Source organism: Pristiophorus japonicus, chromosome 7 (genome assembly GCF_044704955.1).
Source record: "Pristiophorus japonicus isolate sPriJap1 chromosome 7, sPriJap1.hap1, whole genome shotgun sequence".
Lineage (NCBI taxonomy): Eukaryota > Metazoa > Chordata > Chondrichthyes > Pristiophoridae > Pristiophorus > Pristiophorus japonicus.
Window position 1 is genome coordinate 140,762,949 of NC_091983.1, and position 17,691 is coordinate 140,780,639.

Here is a 17,691-nt window from a genome sequence, read left to right on the forward strand (position 1 = left end):
CGCCGAAAAAAGGGATTGGGGAAAATTGGGCCCATAAAGTGGCCGGCAATTCCTGATCTGTTGCAAATTTCCACCCACAGTGTGCAGTTGTATTCATTCAATTGCCTTAACTTATAGCAGCAGCAGGGCTCAGGAAGGAATGGCCAGAGTGTCACTGAGGAAGGAGAGGGGGAAGAACCAGGGAGTGGCGCTGAGAGAGGTGAAAGTACAGGAAAGTGCCAGCATCAACCATGGGTCGGTGGTAGATAAGAAAAGTGCCAACGTGAACTGAGTCGGGGAGGAAAATGTTGACACGTTAAATTAAAGGGAGAGAAGGAGGAGACCGTCAACATGGACTGAGAGTTGAAGGGGGACAGAGTGCTTATGTGAATTGCGTGATGTGTTGTAAGGGGTAAAGTGTCCCTTGAACTGTGGGAACAGGAGTTGTAAGAAAAAAAGGACTGTTGAAGTAGCTTTTGGCAAAGTGATGATCTTGTTGGCATGTTAATAACCCAAATGTAACTTACTTTTCTTACATTTTTAGATTAAATATTTATCAATTGTGAAGTATAAAAATGATCAAAATTGCCCAAAATACACCATTCTAATGTTAAAATCCAAAATTTTCCAGATGAGCATGACCCACAGACTCCTCCTTGAAGTGTATAACCAATTACCATAGGCAGAGGGGATGGGTGAGGGAACAATATTTGGAACATGTTTGCACCATACTAAATTTGCTTTCGGCATCCTGCCTAGAGTGATTAAGGGTGTGAAGCATTTATTGGCTGTTCGGCAATTTTTTTTAAATGGCCTTTTCCTCCCAATAATAGATTACTTATTGCTACTGGGAGAAAGAAGTTTCAAAATATTTATCAATTTCCAAATGGCAAATAGAAAGTAGTTCTCAAGAAAATAGAGCAAATGACCCTTCCATTTTAGATTTTAGAGGAAAAGAGTTTTCGAAGACCAGGCCCTCAAATCTGCCACCAAGCTCATGGTCTACAGGGCTGTAGTAATACCTGCCCCCCTGTATGGCTCAGAGACATGGACCATGTACAGCAGACACCTCAAGTTGCTGGAGAAATACCACCAATGATGTCTCTGCAAGATCCTACAAATCCCCTGGGAGGACAGACGCACCAACATTAGCATCCTCGACCAGGCCAACATCCCCAGCATTGAAGCACTGAAGCACTGACCACACTTGATCAGCTCCGTTGGGCAGGCCACATTGTCCGCATGCCAGACACGAGACTCCCAAAGCAAGCGCTCCATTCAGAACTCCTTCACGACAAACGAGCCAAAGGTGGGCAGAGGAAACGTTACAAGGACACCCTCAAAGCCTCCCTGATAAAGTACAACAGCCCCACCGATGCCTGGGAGTCCCTGGCCAAAGACCGCCCTAAGTGGAGGAAGTGCATCCGGAAGGGTGCTGAGCACCTCAAGTCTCATCGCTGAGAGCATGCAGAAATCAAGCGCAGGCAGCAGAAAGAGCATGCGGCAAATCTGTCCCACCCTCCCTTACCCTCAACGACTATCTGTCCCACCTGTGACAGGGACTGTGGCTCTCGTACTGGACTATTCAGCCACCTAAGGACTCATTTTAAGAGTGGAAACAAGTCTTCCTTGATTTCGAGGCACTGCCTATGAATGAATGAATTAATTAATTTAGATTTTAAAAATGCCAATGTTCAAAGTACTGGCAAATATACCAAGTAAAATACAACAAATAAAGAAAATAGATCCTGTGCATTTAGCACTTCTATCAAACTTTTGTGTGCTATTTTCCCCCTCCAATATGAATGAAGGAATTTGGGTTTACCTATGGCTTAAGTTACATCCCTGTATCCCTCTGCACTTTCACTGTAATTACTTGTTTGTGAGTTGTCAGATTTTTGGGGGCAGTGTCATATTTTTGAAGCTATTGGTCACTTTTGCCAAGTTTCTAGGATGACATATATGCTGCTGCACTGCAAAAAAAAAAGTCTCTGCCTCCACCTGGGGCCCAACAGCACAAAAATCATCAGGGCTGATTTTGAACAGATCCAAGTACTCTAAGGTAAGTCAGCAGCATGCCCAGTACCTGAATTTCTGATGCTTAATGTGCATGCGCTGAACGTGGCTGTATATCTGAGTTCAGTTTTCTTCATCAGGTTGGCAAGCACCAGGCACGTGCTGCCTTGTATTCGGTATTCGGCATGTGGGCTTTAGGAGGGCAGAATTTGTGTCTTGCTATAAATTTTAAAAGCCTGCAGTGATTTGAAGCGCCAACACTGCAGTGCTATTTGTTACAGTTATAGTTTAAGAGTGTTTACTCTAGATATTTCCTAATCGTCAGCAGCCTGGTCACTCCCTTAAGCAAATCCCATATTATCCAGCATGCAGTTTTTTCTGCCCAATATCAAACTAGACTCAAGGGTCACAACAAAACCTTTACTCCATATACCAGCTACTGAAGTACAACACGTACTACTACTCCTCTCTTTATAGGAGGTGGACTGAATAGTCATTGGTAGGGAATTGTTTAGAAGGTAGGAGATAGAAAGTAGGGATAACAAGTATATACTCCAATTGGCAGAATATGACTAGTGGTGTCCCCCAGAGATCTGTACTGATGCCTCAGCTTTTCACTATGTTCCGTTAGATCAAAGAATAGAGAGCCTTATATATCAAAATTTGCTGACTACATCAAATTAGGTGGCACAGTAAGTAGTGTAGATGGGAGCAGAAAGTTGCAAAGGGACATTGATTGATTAAGTGAGCGGGCAAAACTGTGGCAGGTGGAGTTCAATTTGGACCTCGGATACATCAAAGTATTTTCTAAATTGTGAGAAGCTAGGAACTGTGGAGAAGCAGAGAGATTTAGGGGTTCATGTACAGAAATCACAAAAAACTAGTGGATACATAGAAAAACTAATTTAAAAAGCTAATGGGATGTAAGCCTTTTTTTGTAGGAGTCTGGAATACAAAGGGGTAGAAGTTATGCTACAGTTGTATAGAACTCTGGTTATACCGTACCTGGAGTACTGCATTCAGTTCTGGGCATTGCACCTCAGGAAGGATATATTGCCCTTGGACAGGGTGCAGCGCAGGTTTGCCGGAATGATACTGGGGCTTAGATGGTTAAATTATGAAGACAGGTTGCAGGACTAGGCTTGTATTGTTTTGTGTATAGAAGAATAAGAGGTGATTTAATTGAGATGTTTAAGATGATCATAGGATATGATAGAGTAAATAGAGAGAAATGATTGCCTCTGGTGGGGAGTCCTGAACAAGGGTGCATAACCTTAAATTTAGAGCTAGGCGGTTCAGGGGTGATGTTGGAAAGCACTTCTTCATGCAAAGGGTAGTGGAAATCTGGAACTCTCTCCCCAAAAGCTGTTGAGGCTAGGTCAATTGAAAGGTTCAAAACTGAGGTTGATAGATTTTTGTAATGGTAACATTATTAAGGGATATAGGGCCCGAAATTCATCAGGACATAAGGTCCGTCCATTTCTCAGCAGTATTCCGGCAGTGCGTCATTTAAAAACGGCAGAATACTGCCAAGATCAAAGAGCGATAGTTTGGTGAAATTTTTGGGCGACATGCAAACAGTGTGCAGCAGGCAGTATGCAGTATTATAGTCGATCAAGATCGACTTTCTTGTCGATGGACGGTGCGGCACTGCACTGCACATGCACAAAATGTTTTTCCGCTTTTTTTTCACAGATGCTTTTTCCCCGCGATTTCGGGGGTCAGGGGTCACCTACGCATGCGCAGAGAGTTGAAGTCGAGGAAGAGAGAGTGAGAAGGTGCAGCAAGGTATTCGAGCATCAGTTGTTTTCATCAGAGATTCCAGAGTCAAATACAATATGAACAATAATACATATTTTATAAATCAAACATCATATAATAAATATAAATATAATGGAAATGCTGAAAAAGTTGAAGCGCAGGAACATCGAAAAGGACGGGAGAGTGAGGGTGCTCGCCTTCAACAAAACGGAGCTACCTGGTCTGCTGGAGAACATCAGGGAGAGATACTCCAACTTAGCGAAGGGTGGTTGTGAAAAGCACCCCCCAAAGCTGTACAACAGGATATAGGACTAGATCGGGGAGGCTGCCTCTTCCACAAGTACAATGGTACACACTGGAGAAAGGTGTTGTAAGGAATGGAACGACCTGGTGAGGGTAGCAAGAGTAAGTAGTGATTTTATTTATGCATCCCCCATGTGCCATGTACCATGTAAATGTAGGTTCAGTGTCACATGGATGATGTTATTTATCCCAAGGTTATGGCAAAGTATTTGTGCTTTCAGGCAATGACAAGAGGATCAACCCAGTGTTCTGATTGTGTGTGTATTGTGTGTGTGTGAACCTGTGTCTGTGATGTTAAATGGATTGAAGATTTTTACTTTCATTGACTTCACTTTCTGCAGAAGAAGACATCTGCAATAGCAGCGGATCAGCGGCGTACAGGGGGAGGATCCCCAACGCAAGAACCATTGACGGAGAATGAGATCCGTGCCCTGTCGCTGGTCAGGGATAGCAACTATGCCACCACAGGCATTGGAGCTGACCCACCCATACAGGATGGTCAGTTCAATACAATCCCCGGTCTGTGTTGTGGTCCTGTAATGTCATGTAATGTAACTGTAACTGTAATGTTGGCCTCATGTAATATAATGTAATGTTGGGCTCATGTAGCGCAATGCATATGTACATGTATACATTGTCTGTCTGCGATATGCAATGCAGTAATGCAGCAGTGGTGGACATTTAAGTAAGACTGCGCTACATCACTGTACTCCTGTACTCATGTAACTCTGACCCCTCCCCTGGAGCCAAGCACTTTTAAATGTTGTTCTGTACTTCCAGATTCGGAGGATTCAAACCAGACCTCCGCAGAGAGACCAGACGACAGATCCACTGCCTCCACCTCTGCGGTCACCCAGCCCTCTCCTGACTTCACCCCAGCCAGAGATGATGAAGAGAAAGAGGAAGAGGAAGAGGAAGAGCCGCTGATCCTGGAGCCAGTGGAGGTGGAAGTGGGGGTGGAGACGGAGAAGGATATAACAGTTCCATGTGGGACAGCTGGAACATCCTCCACCACCGATTCTATATTCAGGGGATTCCCCCATGCCTCCTCGTATTCTGTGGGACCAAGCGGTGTGCAGCAAGGGGCCCCCAGCGTTGCAGTGCCTTTGCCGCAGCGATGGAGGTTGGTGCAGAAAAGGTCCATTGCTGCAAGACAGATAGGTGCATACCAGGACATGGTGCATCTGTCACAGGCCAGCGTCGACAAAGGTCGAGAGCTGCTCAAGGCCATGGCTACGATAGCCAGAAACATTTCGGCACAATCAGAACGACAGTCGGAGGAAATGTCGCGTCTGATCACCGCGATGGAGTAAACCGCCGACTCCGTTGATGCTATGCGGCAATCGCCGGGATCGGGACATAGCCTGGAATCCCCCCGTGCCATAATAGTCGGGTCGACAGCACCTGAGGGTGGGGAGCTGCCACCAGCTTCCAGCCCTGAAAAACCGTGCCTTCCCGATCATGAGCTTCTCCTGTGGCCCCATTCATTGCGCCTGCAATTTCTGACCCCCAGTGACAGCAACAGCACTCGGGGTGCACTGCTGCACACCGGCTTGGTACCACCACAGGGAGGTCCGGGTTCAGGGGCAGTGGGAAATGGAAGGGTGGGAGTAAGAAAGGGGGGCGGGCGGTGAGTCGGAAAGATGGGGGAATAAGCGGTCAAGGTCGAGGGTGTTTTGTTGTAGTCAAGTGTTCATTGCTAATTTAAAATAGTTAAAGTTTGATTTTTAATAGTTTATTTCAAGTTGTTAAAGTTTTAAAGTTGTTAAAGTTGTTAAAGTTGTTAAAGTTGTTCAAAGTTATAAGTTTTACAAAGTTTTACAATTGTATATTTTTTAAATTTTTACATAAACGTTTCAATTAAATTTATGCACTCTTGTACAGTGTCAAACTTTTGGGGTAACAGTTATCAGGGTCTTAAAACGCAGCTCTCCACATTCAAGCAAAGCTTTCATTTATGAGCTGCTGACGTAACAATTTGGCAGTGGCATACGCTCCGCAAGCCCTCCGCTGTGGTGTTGGGGCGGGTGGTGCCATGGGTTCGTCTGGAAGCTCCTCCTCATCCTCCCCCCCTCATTTTCCTCTCCTTCCTCCTCCGTCTCCTGCACTCTCTCCTCAGGTGGTCCCGCAGTCCCCTGTGGCAATTCCTGTCCCCACATGATTGCTAAATTATACAACATGCAGCACACCAGTGTGAACTGAGCAACCTGCTCAGGGTGGTATTGCAGCCTGCCTCCCGAGTGGTCCAAAAATCAAAAGCGCTGCTTCAGCACTCCAATTGTCTTTTCGATAATATTACGTGTGGTTACATGGCTCTTATTATATCGTTGCTCGGCTCCTGTCTGAGGGTTCCACAGGGGGGGTCAAGAGTCAGGTGGCGAGGCCGTACCCTTTGTCTCCCTGCATCCAACATTTACCTTGTGGCTGAGACTTCAACAGGTCAGGCACAGTGCTCTCGGCAAGATGTGTGCATCATGGATCCTCCTGAAAAGTAGGCATTCACTGCCATTATGCGCTGTGTATGGTCGCAGATGAGCTGCACGTTGAGGGAGCGGAATCCCTTTCGGTTTCGGTATACCTCCATCTCCTGTAATGGTGCTCGCAGGGCAATATGGGTACAGTCAACAGCACCCTGTACCTTGGGAAAGCCAGCAATGTGTTCAAATCCCAAAGTACTCTCACTCTGTGCCTCCCTGGTCATTGGAAAGTTTATAAATTCCATCTGGCGTGCATACAGTGCTTCGGTTACCTGTCGAATGCAGCGATGAGAAATGCAGCATATGTCCCCAGCTGATGCCTGAAAAGAGCCACATGCATAAAAGGAAAGTGCCGCAGTCACCTTCATCTCAACAGAGAGTGCAGTAATGTTGGTGGTACTGGGCTTCAGGTCTGCCTTAATGAGCTGGCAAATCTCATTAATCACCTCTTTTTGGAAGCGCAGCCTTAAAACGCACTGTCAATCGGTCAGGTCCAAGTATGAGCACTTCTCCCTGAAAATCCTTTAGGGTAAGGCCTCCTCCTCCTCATCAGTCCACGTCTTCCTCAATTACTCTGATAATTTTGCTCAATAAACCTTCTCCCATCTAGATCCTGCATTAGACAAGTAGTCAGCAATACAGACTGAGAAAGTACAGGCCCCATCTAGAATCTCCTCAAAGATCCTGAGATAAACTCAAATGATTTTTCAATGAAAAAAATGATCTCAAATGCCTTCTGTCTTAATAATGTACTCAGTACCAATAAAAATACCTTACCCACTGTAAAGTCACTGTTCACCTCTGAAACACTGAAGTGCTGCTTTTGCTGACTGTTCCCAATTTCAAAATGGCGGCACCGAGCACTACTGCCCATTCCCGCCCATTTAAGATCGAGTAAAACCACCTTCTCCAGGACGGTATTTAGCTCCGGTGATATGTCTACGTTATGTCACGAAACTTGTACTTTTTGGGCGGTATGCGGGCGGTTCTACATGGCGGACGGTGTGCATTATCACTCGGCGGTTTGTCAATGATGAATCCTCTGCTGGGCGGTATGTTGGCGGTATGTACCTGTTTTTTGACGAAACTTTTATTTTTGGATGGTAAGTGGGTGGTAAGTGGTCGTTAGTGGGCGCTATGTTGATGAATTTCGGGCCCATAGAACCCAAGATGGAGTTAAGATACAGATCAGTCATAATCTAATTGAGTGGCAGAGCAGGCAGGAGGGGCTGAATGGCCTACTCCTGTTACTATGTTCCTATGCATTCTACGGAGACAAAGCACAAGCTCTAGATCAATAACATAAACAACATAATGAACAGCATACATTTTTCGTGGTGAGAACATGAATTCCACACACTCCTCAGCTATAACAACAATAAAATTCAACTTGCTTTCTCTCTAAACATAGGTGCTACGATGGAAGATTTCATGATCTAGCTTAATCCTTCAGAGCTATGCTGGTTCATACTTTAAAAGACAGATAGCCTTTCCTTACTGACTGCTAAGATTAGAGACATTTTGTAGCTGAGCAAGGCTGCCCCTCTGAGAACTGTTCTCCCTTAAGTCGCTGAGATGCAGATTCAGCCCACCAAGCTGTCAGTATTATTAGCTTGACATGAGAACTTTGATGAGGCTTCCAAATGTTTGTCTGGCTAAACTCCCTGCTGTGTAAATGGAAAAGAACGTTGGTCTGGACCATCAGGTGTCACAAAGAGTCATTTACTCACAATAGCACAAACTGTTTGAGATTGTAGGTAACGACCTTCCCTCTGAAGAACTAATTGTCAATTCAAATCAATATTACAAACAGATTGGTTTCAGGCTGCTGGCGTACTATGTAGATGGCCACAGACAACATTGATTGAATAGACTCTTTTGATTCAAGTATGATGCATTACTGTGTGCAGGACTACATAGAACATAGAAACATAGAAAATAGGTGCAGGAGTAGGCCATTCGACCCTTCGAGCCTGCACCGCCATTCAATAAGATCATGGCTGATCATTCCCTCAGTACCCCTTTCCTGCTTTCTCTCCATCCCCCTTGATCCCTTTAGCCCTAAGGGCCATATCTAACTCCCTCTTCAATATATCCAGTGAACTGGCATCAACAACTCTCTGTGGCAGGGAATTCCACAGGCTAACAACTCTCTGAGTGAATAAGTTTCTCCTCATCTCAGTCCTAAATGGCCTACCCCTTATCCTAAGACTATGTCCCCTGGCTCTGGACTTCCCCAACATCGAGAACATTCTTCCCGCATCTATCCTCTCCAGTCCCGTCAGAATCGTATATGTTTTTATGAGATCCCCTCTCATCCTTCTAAACTCCAGTGAATAAAGGCCCAGTTGATCCAGTCTCTCCTCATATGACACCCAGCCATCCCTGGAATCAGTCTGGTGAACCTTCGCTTCACTCCCTCAATAGCAAGAACGTCCTTCCTCAGACTAGGAGACCAAAACTGAACACGATATTCCAGGTGAGGCCTCACTAAGGCCCTGTACAGCTGCATTAAGACCTCCCTGCTTCTATATTCAAATCCCCTAGCTATGAAGGCCAACATACCATTTGCCTTTTTTACGCCTGCTGTAACTGTGTGTCCATTTTTCGGAAACTGATGAACCATGACACCCAGGTCTCGTTGCACCTCCCCTTTTCCTAGTCTGCCGCCATTCAGATAATATTCTGCCTTCGTGTTTTTGCCCCCAAAATGGATAACCTCACATTTATCCACATTATTTTGCATCTGCCATATATTTCCCACTCACCTAACCTGTCCAAGTCACCCAGCAGCCGCAGCCTCTTAGCATCCTCCTCACATCTCACACCGCCACCCAGTTTAGTGTCATCTGCAAACTTGGAGATATTACACTTTATTCCTTCATCTAAATCGTTAATGTACATTGTAAAGAGCTGGGGTCCCAGCACTGAGCCCTGTGGCACTCTATTAGTCATTGCCTGCCATTTTGAAAAGGACACATTTATCCCGACTCTCTGCTTCCTGCCTGCCAACCAGTTCCCTTGCAGTCGGATTCAGGTGAAGTTATAATGGGGAACAAAGAAATGGCAGACCAATTGAACCAATACTTCGGTTCTGTCTTCACAAAAGATACAAATAACCTTCCGAATGTACTAGGGGACAGTGGGTCTAGTGAGAATGAGGAACTGAAAGATATCCTTATTAGGCGGGAAATTGTGTTAGGGAAATTGATGGGATTAAAGGCCGATAAATCCCCGGGTCCTGATAATCTGCATCCCAGAGTACTTAAGGAAGTGGCCCTAGAAATAGTGGATGCATTGGTGATCATTTTCCAACAATCTATCGACTCTGGATCAGTTCCTATGGACTGGAGGGGAGCTAATGTAATGCCACTTTTTAAAAAAGGAGGGAGAGAGAAAGCGGGTAATTATAGACCGGTTAGCCTGACATCAGTAGTGGGGAAAATGTTGGAATCAATCATTAAGGATGAAATAGCAGCTCATTTGGAAAGCAGTGACAGGATCAGACCGAGTCAGCATGGATTATGAAAGGGAAATCATGCTTGACGAATCTTCTGGAATTTTTTGAGGATGTAATTAGCAGAGAATGGACAAGGGGGGAACAGTGGATGTGGTGTATTTGGACTTTCCAAAGGCTTTTGACAAAGGTGTGCAAAATCAAAGCGCATGTTATTGGGGGTAATGTACTGACATGGATAGAGAACTGGTTGGCAGACAGGAAGCAGAGAGTCGGGATCAACGGGTCCTTTTCAGAATGGCAGGCAGTTACTAGTGGGGTGCCACAGGGCTCACTGCTGGGAGCCCAGCTCTTTACAATATACATTAACAATTTGGATGAAGGAATAGCCCAGCTCTTTACAATATACATTAACAATTTGGATGAAGGAATAGAGTGTAATATCTCCCAAGTTTGCGGATGACACTAAACTGGGTGGCGGTTTGAGCTGTGAGGAGGACGCTAAGAGACTGCAGGGTGACTTGGACAGATTAGCTGAGTGGGCAAATACATGGCAGATGCAGTATAATGTGGATAAATGTGAGGTTATCCATTTTGGGGGCAAAAACATGAAGGCAGAATATTATCTGAATGGTGGCAGACTAGAAAAAGGGAGGTGCAACGAGACCTGGGTGTCATGGTTCACCAGTCACTGATAGTGGGCACGCAGGTACAGCAGGCGGTAAAGAAGGTAAATGGTATGTTGGCCTTCATAGCTAAGGGATTTGAGTATTAGAGCAGGGAGGTCTTACTGCAGTTGTACAGGGCCTTGGTGAGGCCTCACCTGGAATATTGTGTTCAGTTTTGGTTTCCTCGTCTAAGGAAGGACGTTCTTGCTATTGTGGAAGTGCAGCGAAGGTTCACCAGACTGATTCCAGGGATGGTTGGGCTGTCATATGAGGAGAGATTGGATCAACTGGGCCTTTATTCACTGGCGTTTAGAAGGATGAGAGCAGATCTCAAAGAAACACATAAGATTCTGACAGGACTGGACAGGTTAGATGTGGGAAGAATGTTCTTGATGTTGGGGAAGTCCAGAACCAGGGGACATAGTCTTCGGATAAGGGGAAGGCCATTTAGGACTGAGATGAGGAGAAACTTCTTCACTCAGAGAGTTGTTGACCTGTGGAATTCCCTGCCGCAGAGAGTTGTTGATGCCAGTTCATTGGATATATTCAAGAGGGAGTTAGATATGGCCCTTACGGTTAAGGGGATCAAGGGGCATGGAGAGAAAGCAGGAAAGGAGTACTGAAGGAATGATCAGCCATGATCTTATTGAATGGCGCTGCAGGCTCGAAGGACCGAATGGCCTACTCCTGCACTTATTTTCTATGTTTCTATGTTTCTATCCACGTCAGTATATTACCCCCAATACCATGTGCTTTGATTTTGCATACCAATCTCTTATGGGAACCTTGTCAAAAGCCTTTTGAAAGTCCAGATACGCCACATCCACTGGTTCTCCCTTGTCCACTCTGCTAGTGGATGCAATCAATTAACCATGAACTTTCCGAAATCCTGCCATTTGGAAGACTCCTATGGCTCTCTCCTATTGTTCTTCTCTGCCTATGTCAGCCGTGGCTCAGTGGTAGCAATCTTGCCTCCGAGTCAGAAGGTTGTAGGTTTAAATCCCACTCCAGGATTTTGAGAACAAAAATCTAGGCCAACTGAGCGAGTGCTGCACTATCGGAGCTGCTGTCATTCAGATGAGACATTAAACCGAGGCCCCGTTTACTCTCTCAAGTGGCCATAAAAGATCCTATGGCACTATTTTGAAGAAGAGCAGGCGAGTTATCCCCGGTGCCCTGGCCAATATTTATCCCTCAATTGGCATCAGTAAAACAGATTATCTGGTCATTATCACATTGCTGTTTGTGTGAGCTTGCTGTGCACAAATTGGCTGCGACATTCCCTACAGTACAACAGTGACTACACTTCAAAAGAACTTCATTGGCTGTAAAGCACTTTGGGACGTCCTGAGGTCAGGAAAGGTGCTGTATAAATGCAAGTCTTTCTTTATTTCCTTTCTTTATACATTGTGCACTTCAGACAGACTGATGTGACTGATGAGGATTTAATCGTTTTAACAGATTGAATTTGGAGTAATTCTATTGCTGATGTGTATGTTATTGTGTGTACGGGTGTGTCTGTATGTATGCATGTGCGTGTGCTTTTAATTCAATCATTTGTACCTTTAATACTCTTTTTCTTAAAGAAATTGGACCAGTGAACGTAACAGTCACAGTATAACACCTGACTCTGAACACTTTGTGGAATGGCCTTGATGGAAACTTGGCTCATAGGTGATGACATCCTGCCTCTTACTGAACCGCCCCCCCCACCTAGTATACCTTCCATCACCTCCCCACCCAAACAGCCATGGTGGCAGGTGTGGCTCTGCTCATCAAATCTCACCTTGTTACATCTCCCTACTCCTTGGGCACCTTTTCCTCCTTTGAGCACCAAACCTTGTTCCACCTCTCTCACCTCTCCTTTCAAATTCCTAATTTCTAACCCCGCACCCAAGCACCACCCCAAGTTTCTCACTAAGATTTCCTCACTCCTTTCCTCACTCAGCTTCTGCACTGAGAGACTTCTCATCCTCTGTGATTTCAACCTCCATCTCAACTCACCTTGCATGCTCTCCTCTGAGTTCACTGCCTTCCTATCTTTCCTTAGCCTCTCCCTTTGTATAAACTCTCTGACGCATACTCACGACCACACCCTTGACCTTGCCATCTCACATGGCCTCTTTATTCCCATCGTCTCAATCACAGACAAATTACTGATTACTTCCTTGTAACCCATATCTTTCACATCCCCTTTCCTCATTCCAATCCCACTTCCTTCTGCATCTGCCTCTAGAAAAAACTCTCCCCCAAGTCACTTTCAACAGCACTTTCAAACTCCCATATGTCCAGTCTTTGGCCCTCCATTTGGCACGATACTTCCGCAGCAAATCGATCTGCTCAATCACATCATCACTTTTGCCTTTGATACCCTTATCCCCAGTAAAACCCTTACTTTTTCAAACAGACCCACCTCCTGCTCTCTCAACTTTATTCCCACTAAACTACAGACAGCCCAGCTTCCCTTCTGGCCTCCATGCTAGCTAATATAGTAAACAGTTCTCTCTCCTTTTATACTGTTTCCCTCACTTTCAAATCTGCCTTCATCACCCCCTCCCCAAGAAACTCACCATTGACCCATCAGGCCTTGCATTTTTGGGAGGGGCAGCTTCTCAGCTTCCCCACTGATGCCCAAGACCTGCCTAATGTCATTTTGAGACGGGCTTGTAAATGGACTAGCACAAACCTGCCTGCTTCTGGTGTGCAAAGTGGTATTCTATGCTGGATGTAGGACTCTGAATCCAATTCTTAGGTGCGCTCCACCCATTTGTACCAGGTGTTGAGTGGCCTAACCAACCATCCTTAATGGGAGCATTGAAGGCCACTCAAAAACACCGCTGAAGAAATTTGTAATATTTTTAGATAAGGGCCAAGAGGAGCAATCGTGGGCCCACAAAAATATTCCAGCTCAACATCCAGTCTGTGCAAGGATCTGACCTGTTAGCCAGCTCAGCGTGGGAGCCAGCGGATTTCCTGCCCTCCCACACCCAGCGAGCTGCAGTGGGGCACCTAGAATGAAGGCCAAACCTGAACTTGGTTTGGGCCTCCTGATGTTGGCTATAGGCATGCACATAGCTGCTCTGATGACTTTGTGTGCATTTCAGGTGGAAGTCAATACTTGTCCCCTTTCCCTTCACTATTAATTTGGATGTTGGATTCTACAGTTATACAGAAATGATAATGTTATTACTTTCTGCACCTTTCATTCATAATAACTGTAGAGAACTATCAGAATAAGAGCAGGCACATCTAAATAAAACAGCTGAAATAAGTTACAATAACTGTATAATAAAGCAGTTAAAAATAGCCCATTTGATCACTTGTAATAGATAGCACCTGTCTAAACAAAATAGTCAATTTTTCACAAAGCTGACAGCTTTCCAATTTAACGTGACGTGCACGTGGATTAAGCAGTTGCTAAAATGGGCAGAACTTGTGAAAATATTGCAGAGGAACAATACAAGAAAAGTGAACCTGCACCTAATTTATACACCCCTAAAAATATGGATCATCACTAAACAACAACAACAGCAACATCAAACTGCATTGATGTAATACGTATAATATAGGAATGTGCCATGGCACTTCGCAAATAGGCGTAACAAGATAAATGTCAAGCCAGGAAGGGAAAGATTAGGAGGGTGGACGAAACCTTGATGGAAGCAATGGATTTAGAGTCAGTTTTGAAAGGCGGAGAAAATGATGGGGAAGTTTAGGGAGACAGTTCCAGGGAGTAGGACCCAGATACCTAAAGGCACGACACCAATGTAGAAGTGAACAGCGGGTCCTGATGACAACTGAAGCAAATTGCATAGATTTACACAGAATTTACAGCACAAAAACAGGCCATTCAGCCGAACTGGTCTATGCTGGTGATTATTCTCCACATGATACTCCTCCCACCCTACTTCATCTGACACTATCAGTGTAACCTTGTATTCCTTTTTCCCTCATGTATTTATCTAGCTTCCCCTTAAATGCATCCTATGCTGTTTGCCTCACCACTCTCTGGGTAAAGAAGCTCATCCTGATTTCCTTATTGGATTTATTAGTGATTATCTTATATTTATGATCTCTAGTGTTGGATTCCTCCACAAGTGGAACCATCTTCGTCATGTTTACCCTATCATAACCTTTCATAATTTTAAAGACCTCCATCAGGTCACCCCCAGCCTTCTCTTTTCTGAAAAGAGCCCCAGCCAGTTCAGTCTTTCCTGACAGTTCTAACCTCTCGTTCTGGTATCACCCTTGTAAATCCTTTTTGCACTCCAGTGCTTCTACATCCTTTTTGTAATATGGAGTCCAGAACTGTGCACAGTGCAGTCTAATCAAGGTTCAATATAAGTTTTACATAAGTTCTCTGCTTTTCAATTCTATTCCTCTAGAAATGAACTCTAGCGCTTTGCTTGATTTTTTAAAATCACTTTGTTAACCTGCATTGGCACTTTTATTGATTAGTGAATCTGTATCCCTAGATCCCTTTGTCCCTCTATCCCATTTACACTCTTATTTTCCAAATTCGCCAGCGTTTAATAATCACAGAATAATGCTTAAACAGTTGAAAATATCTAATTCTTACATACTGAATGATTAAATATTTCAAAGAAACGAACTTGTTAATGTGTTCAGCGTAAATAATCTTAGCGATTTCCACGATTTCCTCTCCCCTGGAAGAGAGCATCCCTTTATTTTAATCTGCCTAGGCTTGATGGCAAGGATTGTGTATAAAGAGACGCCGCGGCTTACAGCAGGCAATTAATTTGATATTCTAACTTCCTAAATTGGTCAGACAGAACTAGTTACTCCGGACTATTACCCTGCGCTGTAACTTAAATACAATAGATATCTATTTGACAGAACTGTCACTAAAACATTCCTACCGTGCATTGTGAATAGTTAGTGCATGAAATTATGTAACGTTTAAACCGTGAAACTTTACTTCTGCCACTGAGTCTTTACAAACTACTACAGAGAACCTTGAACTAAAACAAATGTTATGAAATAAATATTTTAAACTGCTACAGGTATTAACTTTTGAGTAATACAGCGCCGAGACGCGGTCGGATCGATCAGATGTGGGTTTTTTCTCTTAACTAATTAATTATATAAATACAGAAAGAAGAGTGCAGGTCCGTAATACAGGAAAATAACACCCACCGATAGTGGTGATCACAGTGATGGCGAAATAGAAAGATCCAGCGAATTTCCACTGGACCCCAGCTTTATGTGGCTTGAGTTTCAAGACAACCAGCTCGAGTTCCTCGTATTTCTTCTCGCTCAGGTTGTATTTGGTCATGAGCTCGAACCTCCTTTCTTCCAGGTTCTTCTTCTCCGAGGTCTCCTGCTTGGACTCCAGGGCATCGAAAACGGCGGCTCCCACCAGCAGGTAGGTGAAGGTGCAGACAATGAGGGCGAGGGTCCGCACGTTCTGGCGCTTCATGGCGCCGCTCCGGGAGCCGCTGGACTCATGGTGCTCAGGAGAAGACTGGAGATCGCGGTGGGAGCAACAACCCACACCCTCAGCGTCGGGAGCTGCCTTTCAGCACTGCCCAACCATATCGCCACGCCTACGCGCTGCTGCTGCTGCTTCTGGCCATATTAGGGGAAGGGGAAGGGTAAGTGGTGGGGAGGGGGGTCTGGAGAGCTGATTCACAACAGGGCAATTGTGGCAAAAGACACGAACACTTCTCTACATACGTGTCTGTACTGGGAAATACAGATGCAGGGAAGGGGCGATTGCAATGTGTTACGATTGCAGCTGTAAGCTGTTGCAAAGCGAATAAAGAGGATCTCCATAAGCCCCCACCCCCCTACCCCAAACAGTGAATTGTGAATAAGGATGCGTACACAGTGCCGCATGGGGTTTGCACCTTTGAAAGGAAATATTTGTCTTCGTTTTTCAGGGTGAAACGCTGAAATGTTGGTGATTGATTGGGCTGATGTTATATTCGAAATTCGTAATCCAAGAAATGCACGTAATTGACCAATAAACATTGTGTGATCCTGTGTCAATCATTAGTTAGAGCTAATAAAAAATGCATCGATGTGATTATTGTTTCCACTCGCAGTTCCTCGCATTTCTGAAGTGCTGGGTTGGAGTCTGTAATTGTAGACTGCACGCTTCCAGCTATCCTTCAGCACCACTTCGTCAGTGCTCGTTAAACAACAGCATTGTCGGCTCCCTGTGTGTGTGTGTGTGAATATTGCTTAGTGTTGGGTATTTTTAACTTTTAATGAACTAAGAATAGAAAAAAAGATTGCCTGATAATAAACTGCACCATGATCCAGTGCCTCGCAGGGCGTTATTAGCTATAGAGTGTGCTTGAGACTAGTTTTTATGCATGGGACTCGATGCTTAGATGTAAATTGACTTAAAATTTCGGGCGATTATTTTGATTCCTATTAACATTACGATCTGAAATTTACGCACTTATGTGTAAAGCTTTGTTCAGCATCTGAGAGTAATATGCATTGCTCTAGCTATTGGGGGCGGGGACTTCTGTTTTGCACCAATCTGTTAATTTTGCATCGTGCAGGCAGCTTTATTTTCATCGGGTTTTTTTTGTTTCCTCCCTCATCCTGTCAATCAGCTTCATGCATCTTCCTTCAGCTGGAAGGACGGGTGAGTTTCAGACTCTTTCTTACATTAACCCTCTCCCTCTTTGCAACGGTCTAGGGCATTTGTGATAGAAACATAGAAATTTACAGTGCAGAAGGAGGCCATTTCAGCCCATCGTGTCCACACCGGCCAACAAACATGGCCCTTGGTCAGCAGCCCTGAAGGTTACATATAAACCTATGAACAATGACAGAAAGGCAAAGAGCAACCAGTCCACCTCACACAACTACGACATCCCTTATACTGAAACATTCTACACTCCACCCCAAGCGGAGCCATGTGATCTCCTGGGAGAGGCAAAAACCAGATAAAAATTCAGGCCAATTTAGGGAGAAAAAAATCTGGGAAAATTCCTCTCTGACCCATCCAGGCGATTGAAACTAGTCCAGGAGATCACCCTGGTCTTATTCT

The 17,691-nt window shown here is 44.7% G+C and overlaps 2 protein-coding genes across 2 annotated transcripts in view; one reads left to right on the forward strand and one right to left on the reverse strand.

Annotated features, from left to right (window-relative positions):
* kcnk3a (potassium channel, subfamily K, member 3a) overlaps positions 1-16,101 on the reverse strand; it is a 127,396-nt gene extending 111,295 nt beyond the window's left edge. Inside the window, exon 1 of the mRNA XM_070884475.1 lies at positions 15,819-16,101. Coding sequence (XP_070740576.1) covers positions 15,819-16,101 — 283 coding nt within the window. The remainder of the gene's footprint in view (positions 1-15,818) is intronic.
* LOC139266866 (uncharacterized) lies at positions 3,757-5,660 on the forward strand. Its single transcript, XM_070884476.1, has 3 exons — positions 3,757-4,161; positions 4,401-4,557; positions 4,840-5,660. The coding sequence occupies exons 1-3, from the start codon at positions 4,102-4,104 to the stop codon at positions 5,370-5,372; spliced, it is 750 nt and encodes a 249-aa protein (XP_070740577.1). The 5' UTR covers positions 3,757-4,101; the 3' UTR covers positions 5,373-5,660.
* Positions 16,102-17,691: the final 1,590 nt, after the last annotated feature.

What these genes read in the sequence shown, in the direction of transcription:
- LOC139266866 (XM_070884476.1), top strand. Translation starts at nt 4,102, where the DNA reads ATGGTACACACTGGAGAAAGGTGTTGTAAGGAATGGAACGACCTGGTG. An exon ending in ACCTGGTGAGGGTAGCAAGA is followed by an intron (nt 4,162 to 4,400) that starts GTAAGTAGTGAT and finishes CACTTTCTGCAG; the next exon opens with AAGAAGACATCTGCAATAGC. An exon ending in TGACCCACCCATACAGGATG is followed by an intron (nt 4,558 to 4,839) that starts GTCAGTTCAATA and finishes CTGTACTTCCAG; the next exon opens with ATTCGGAGGATTCAAACCAG.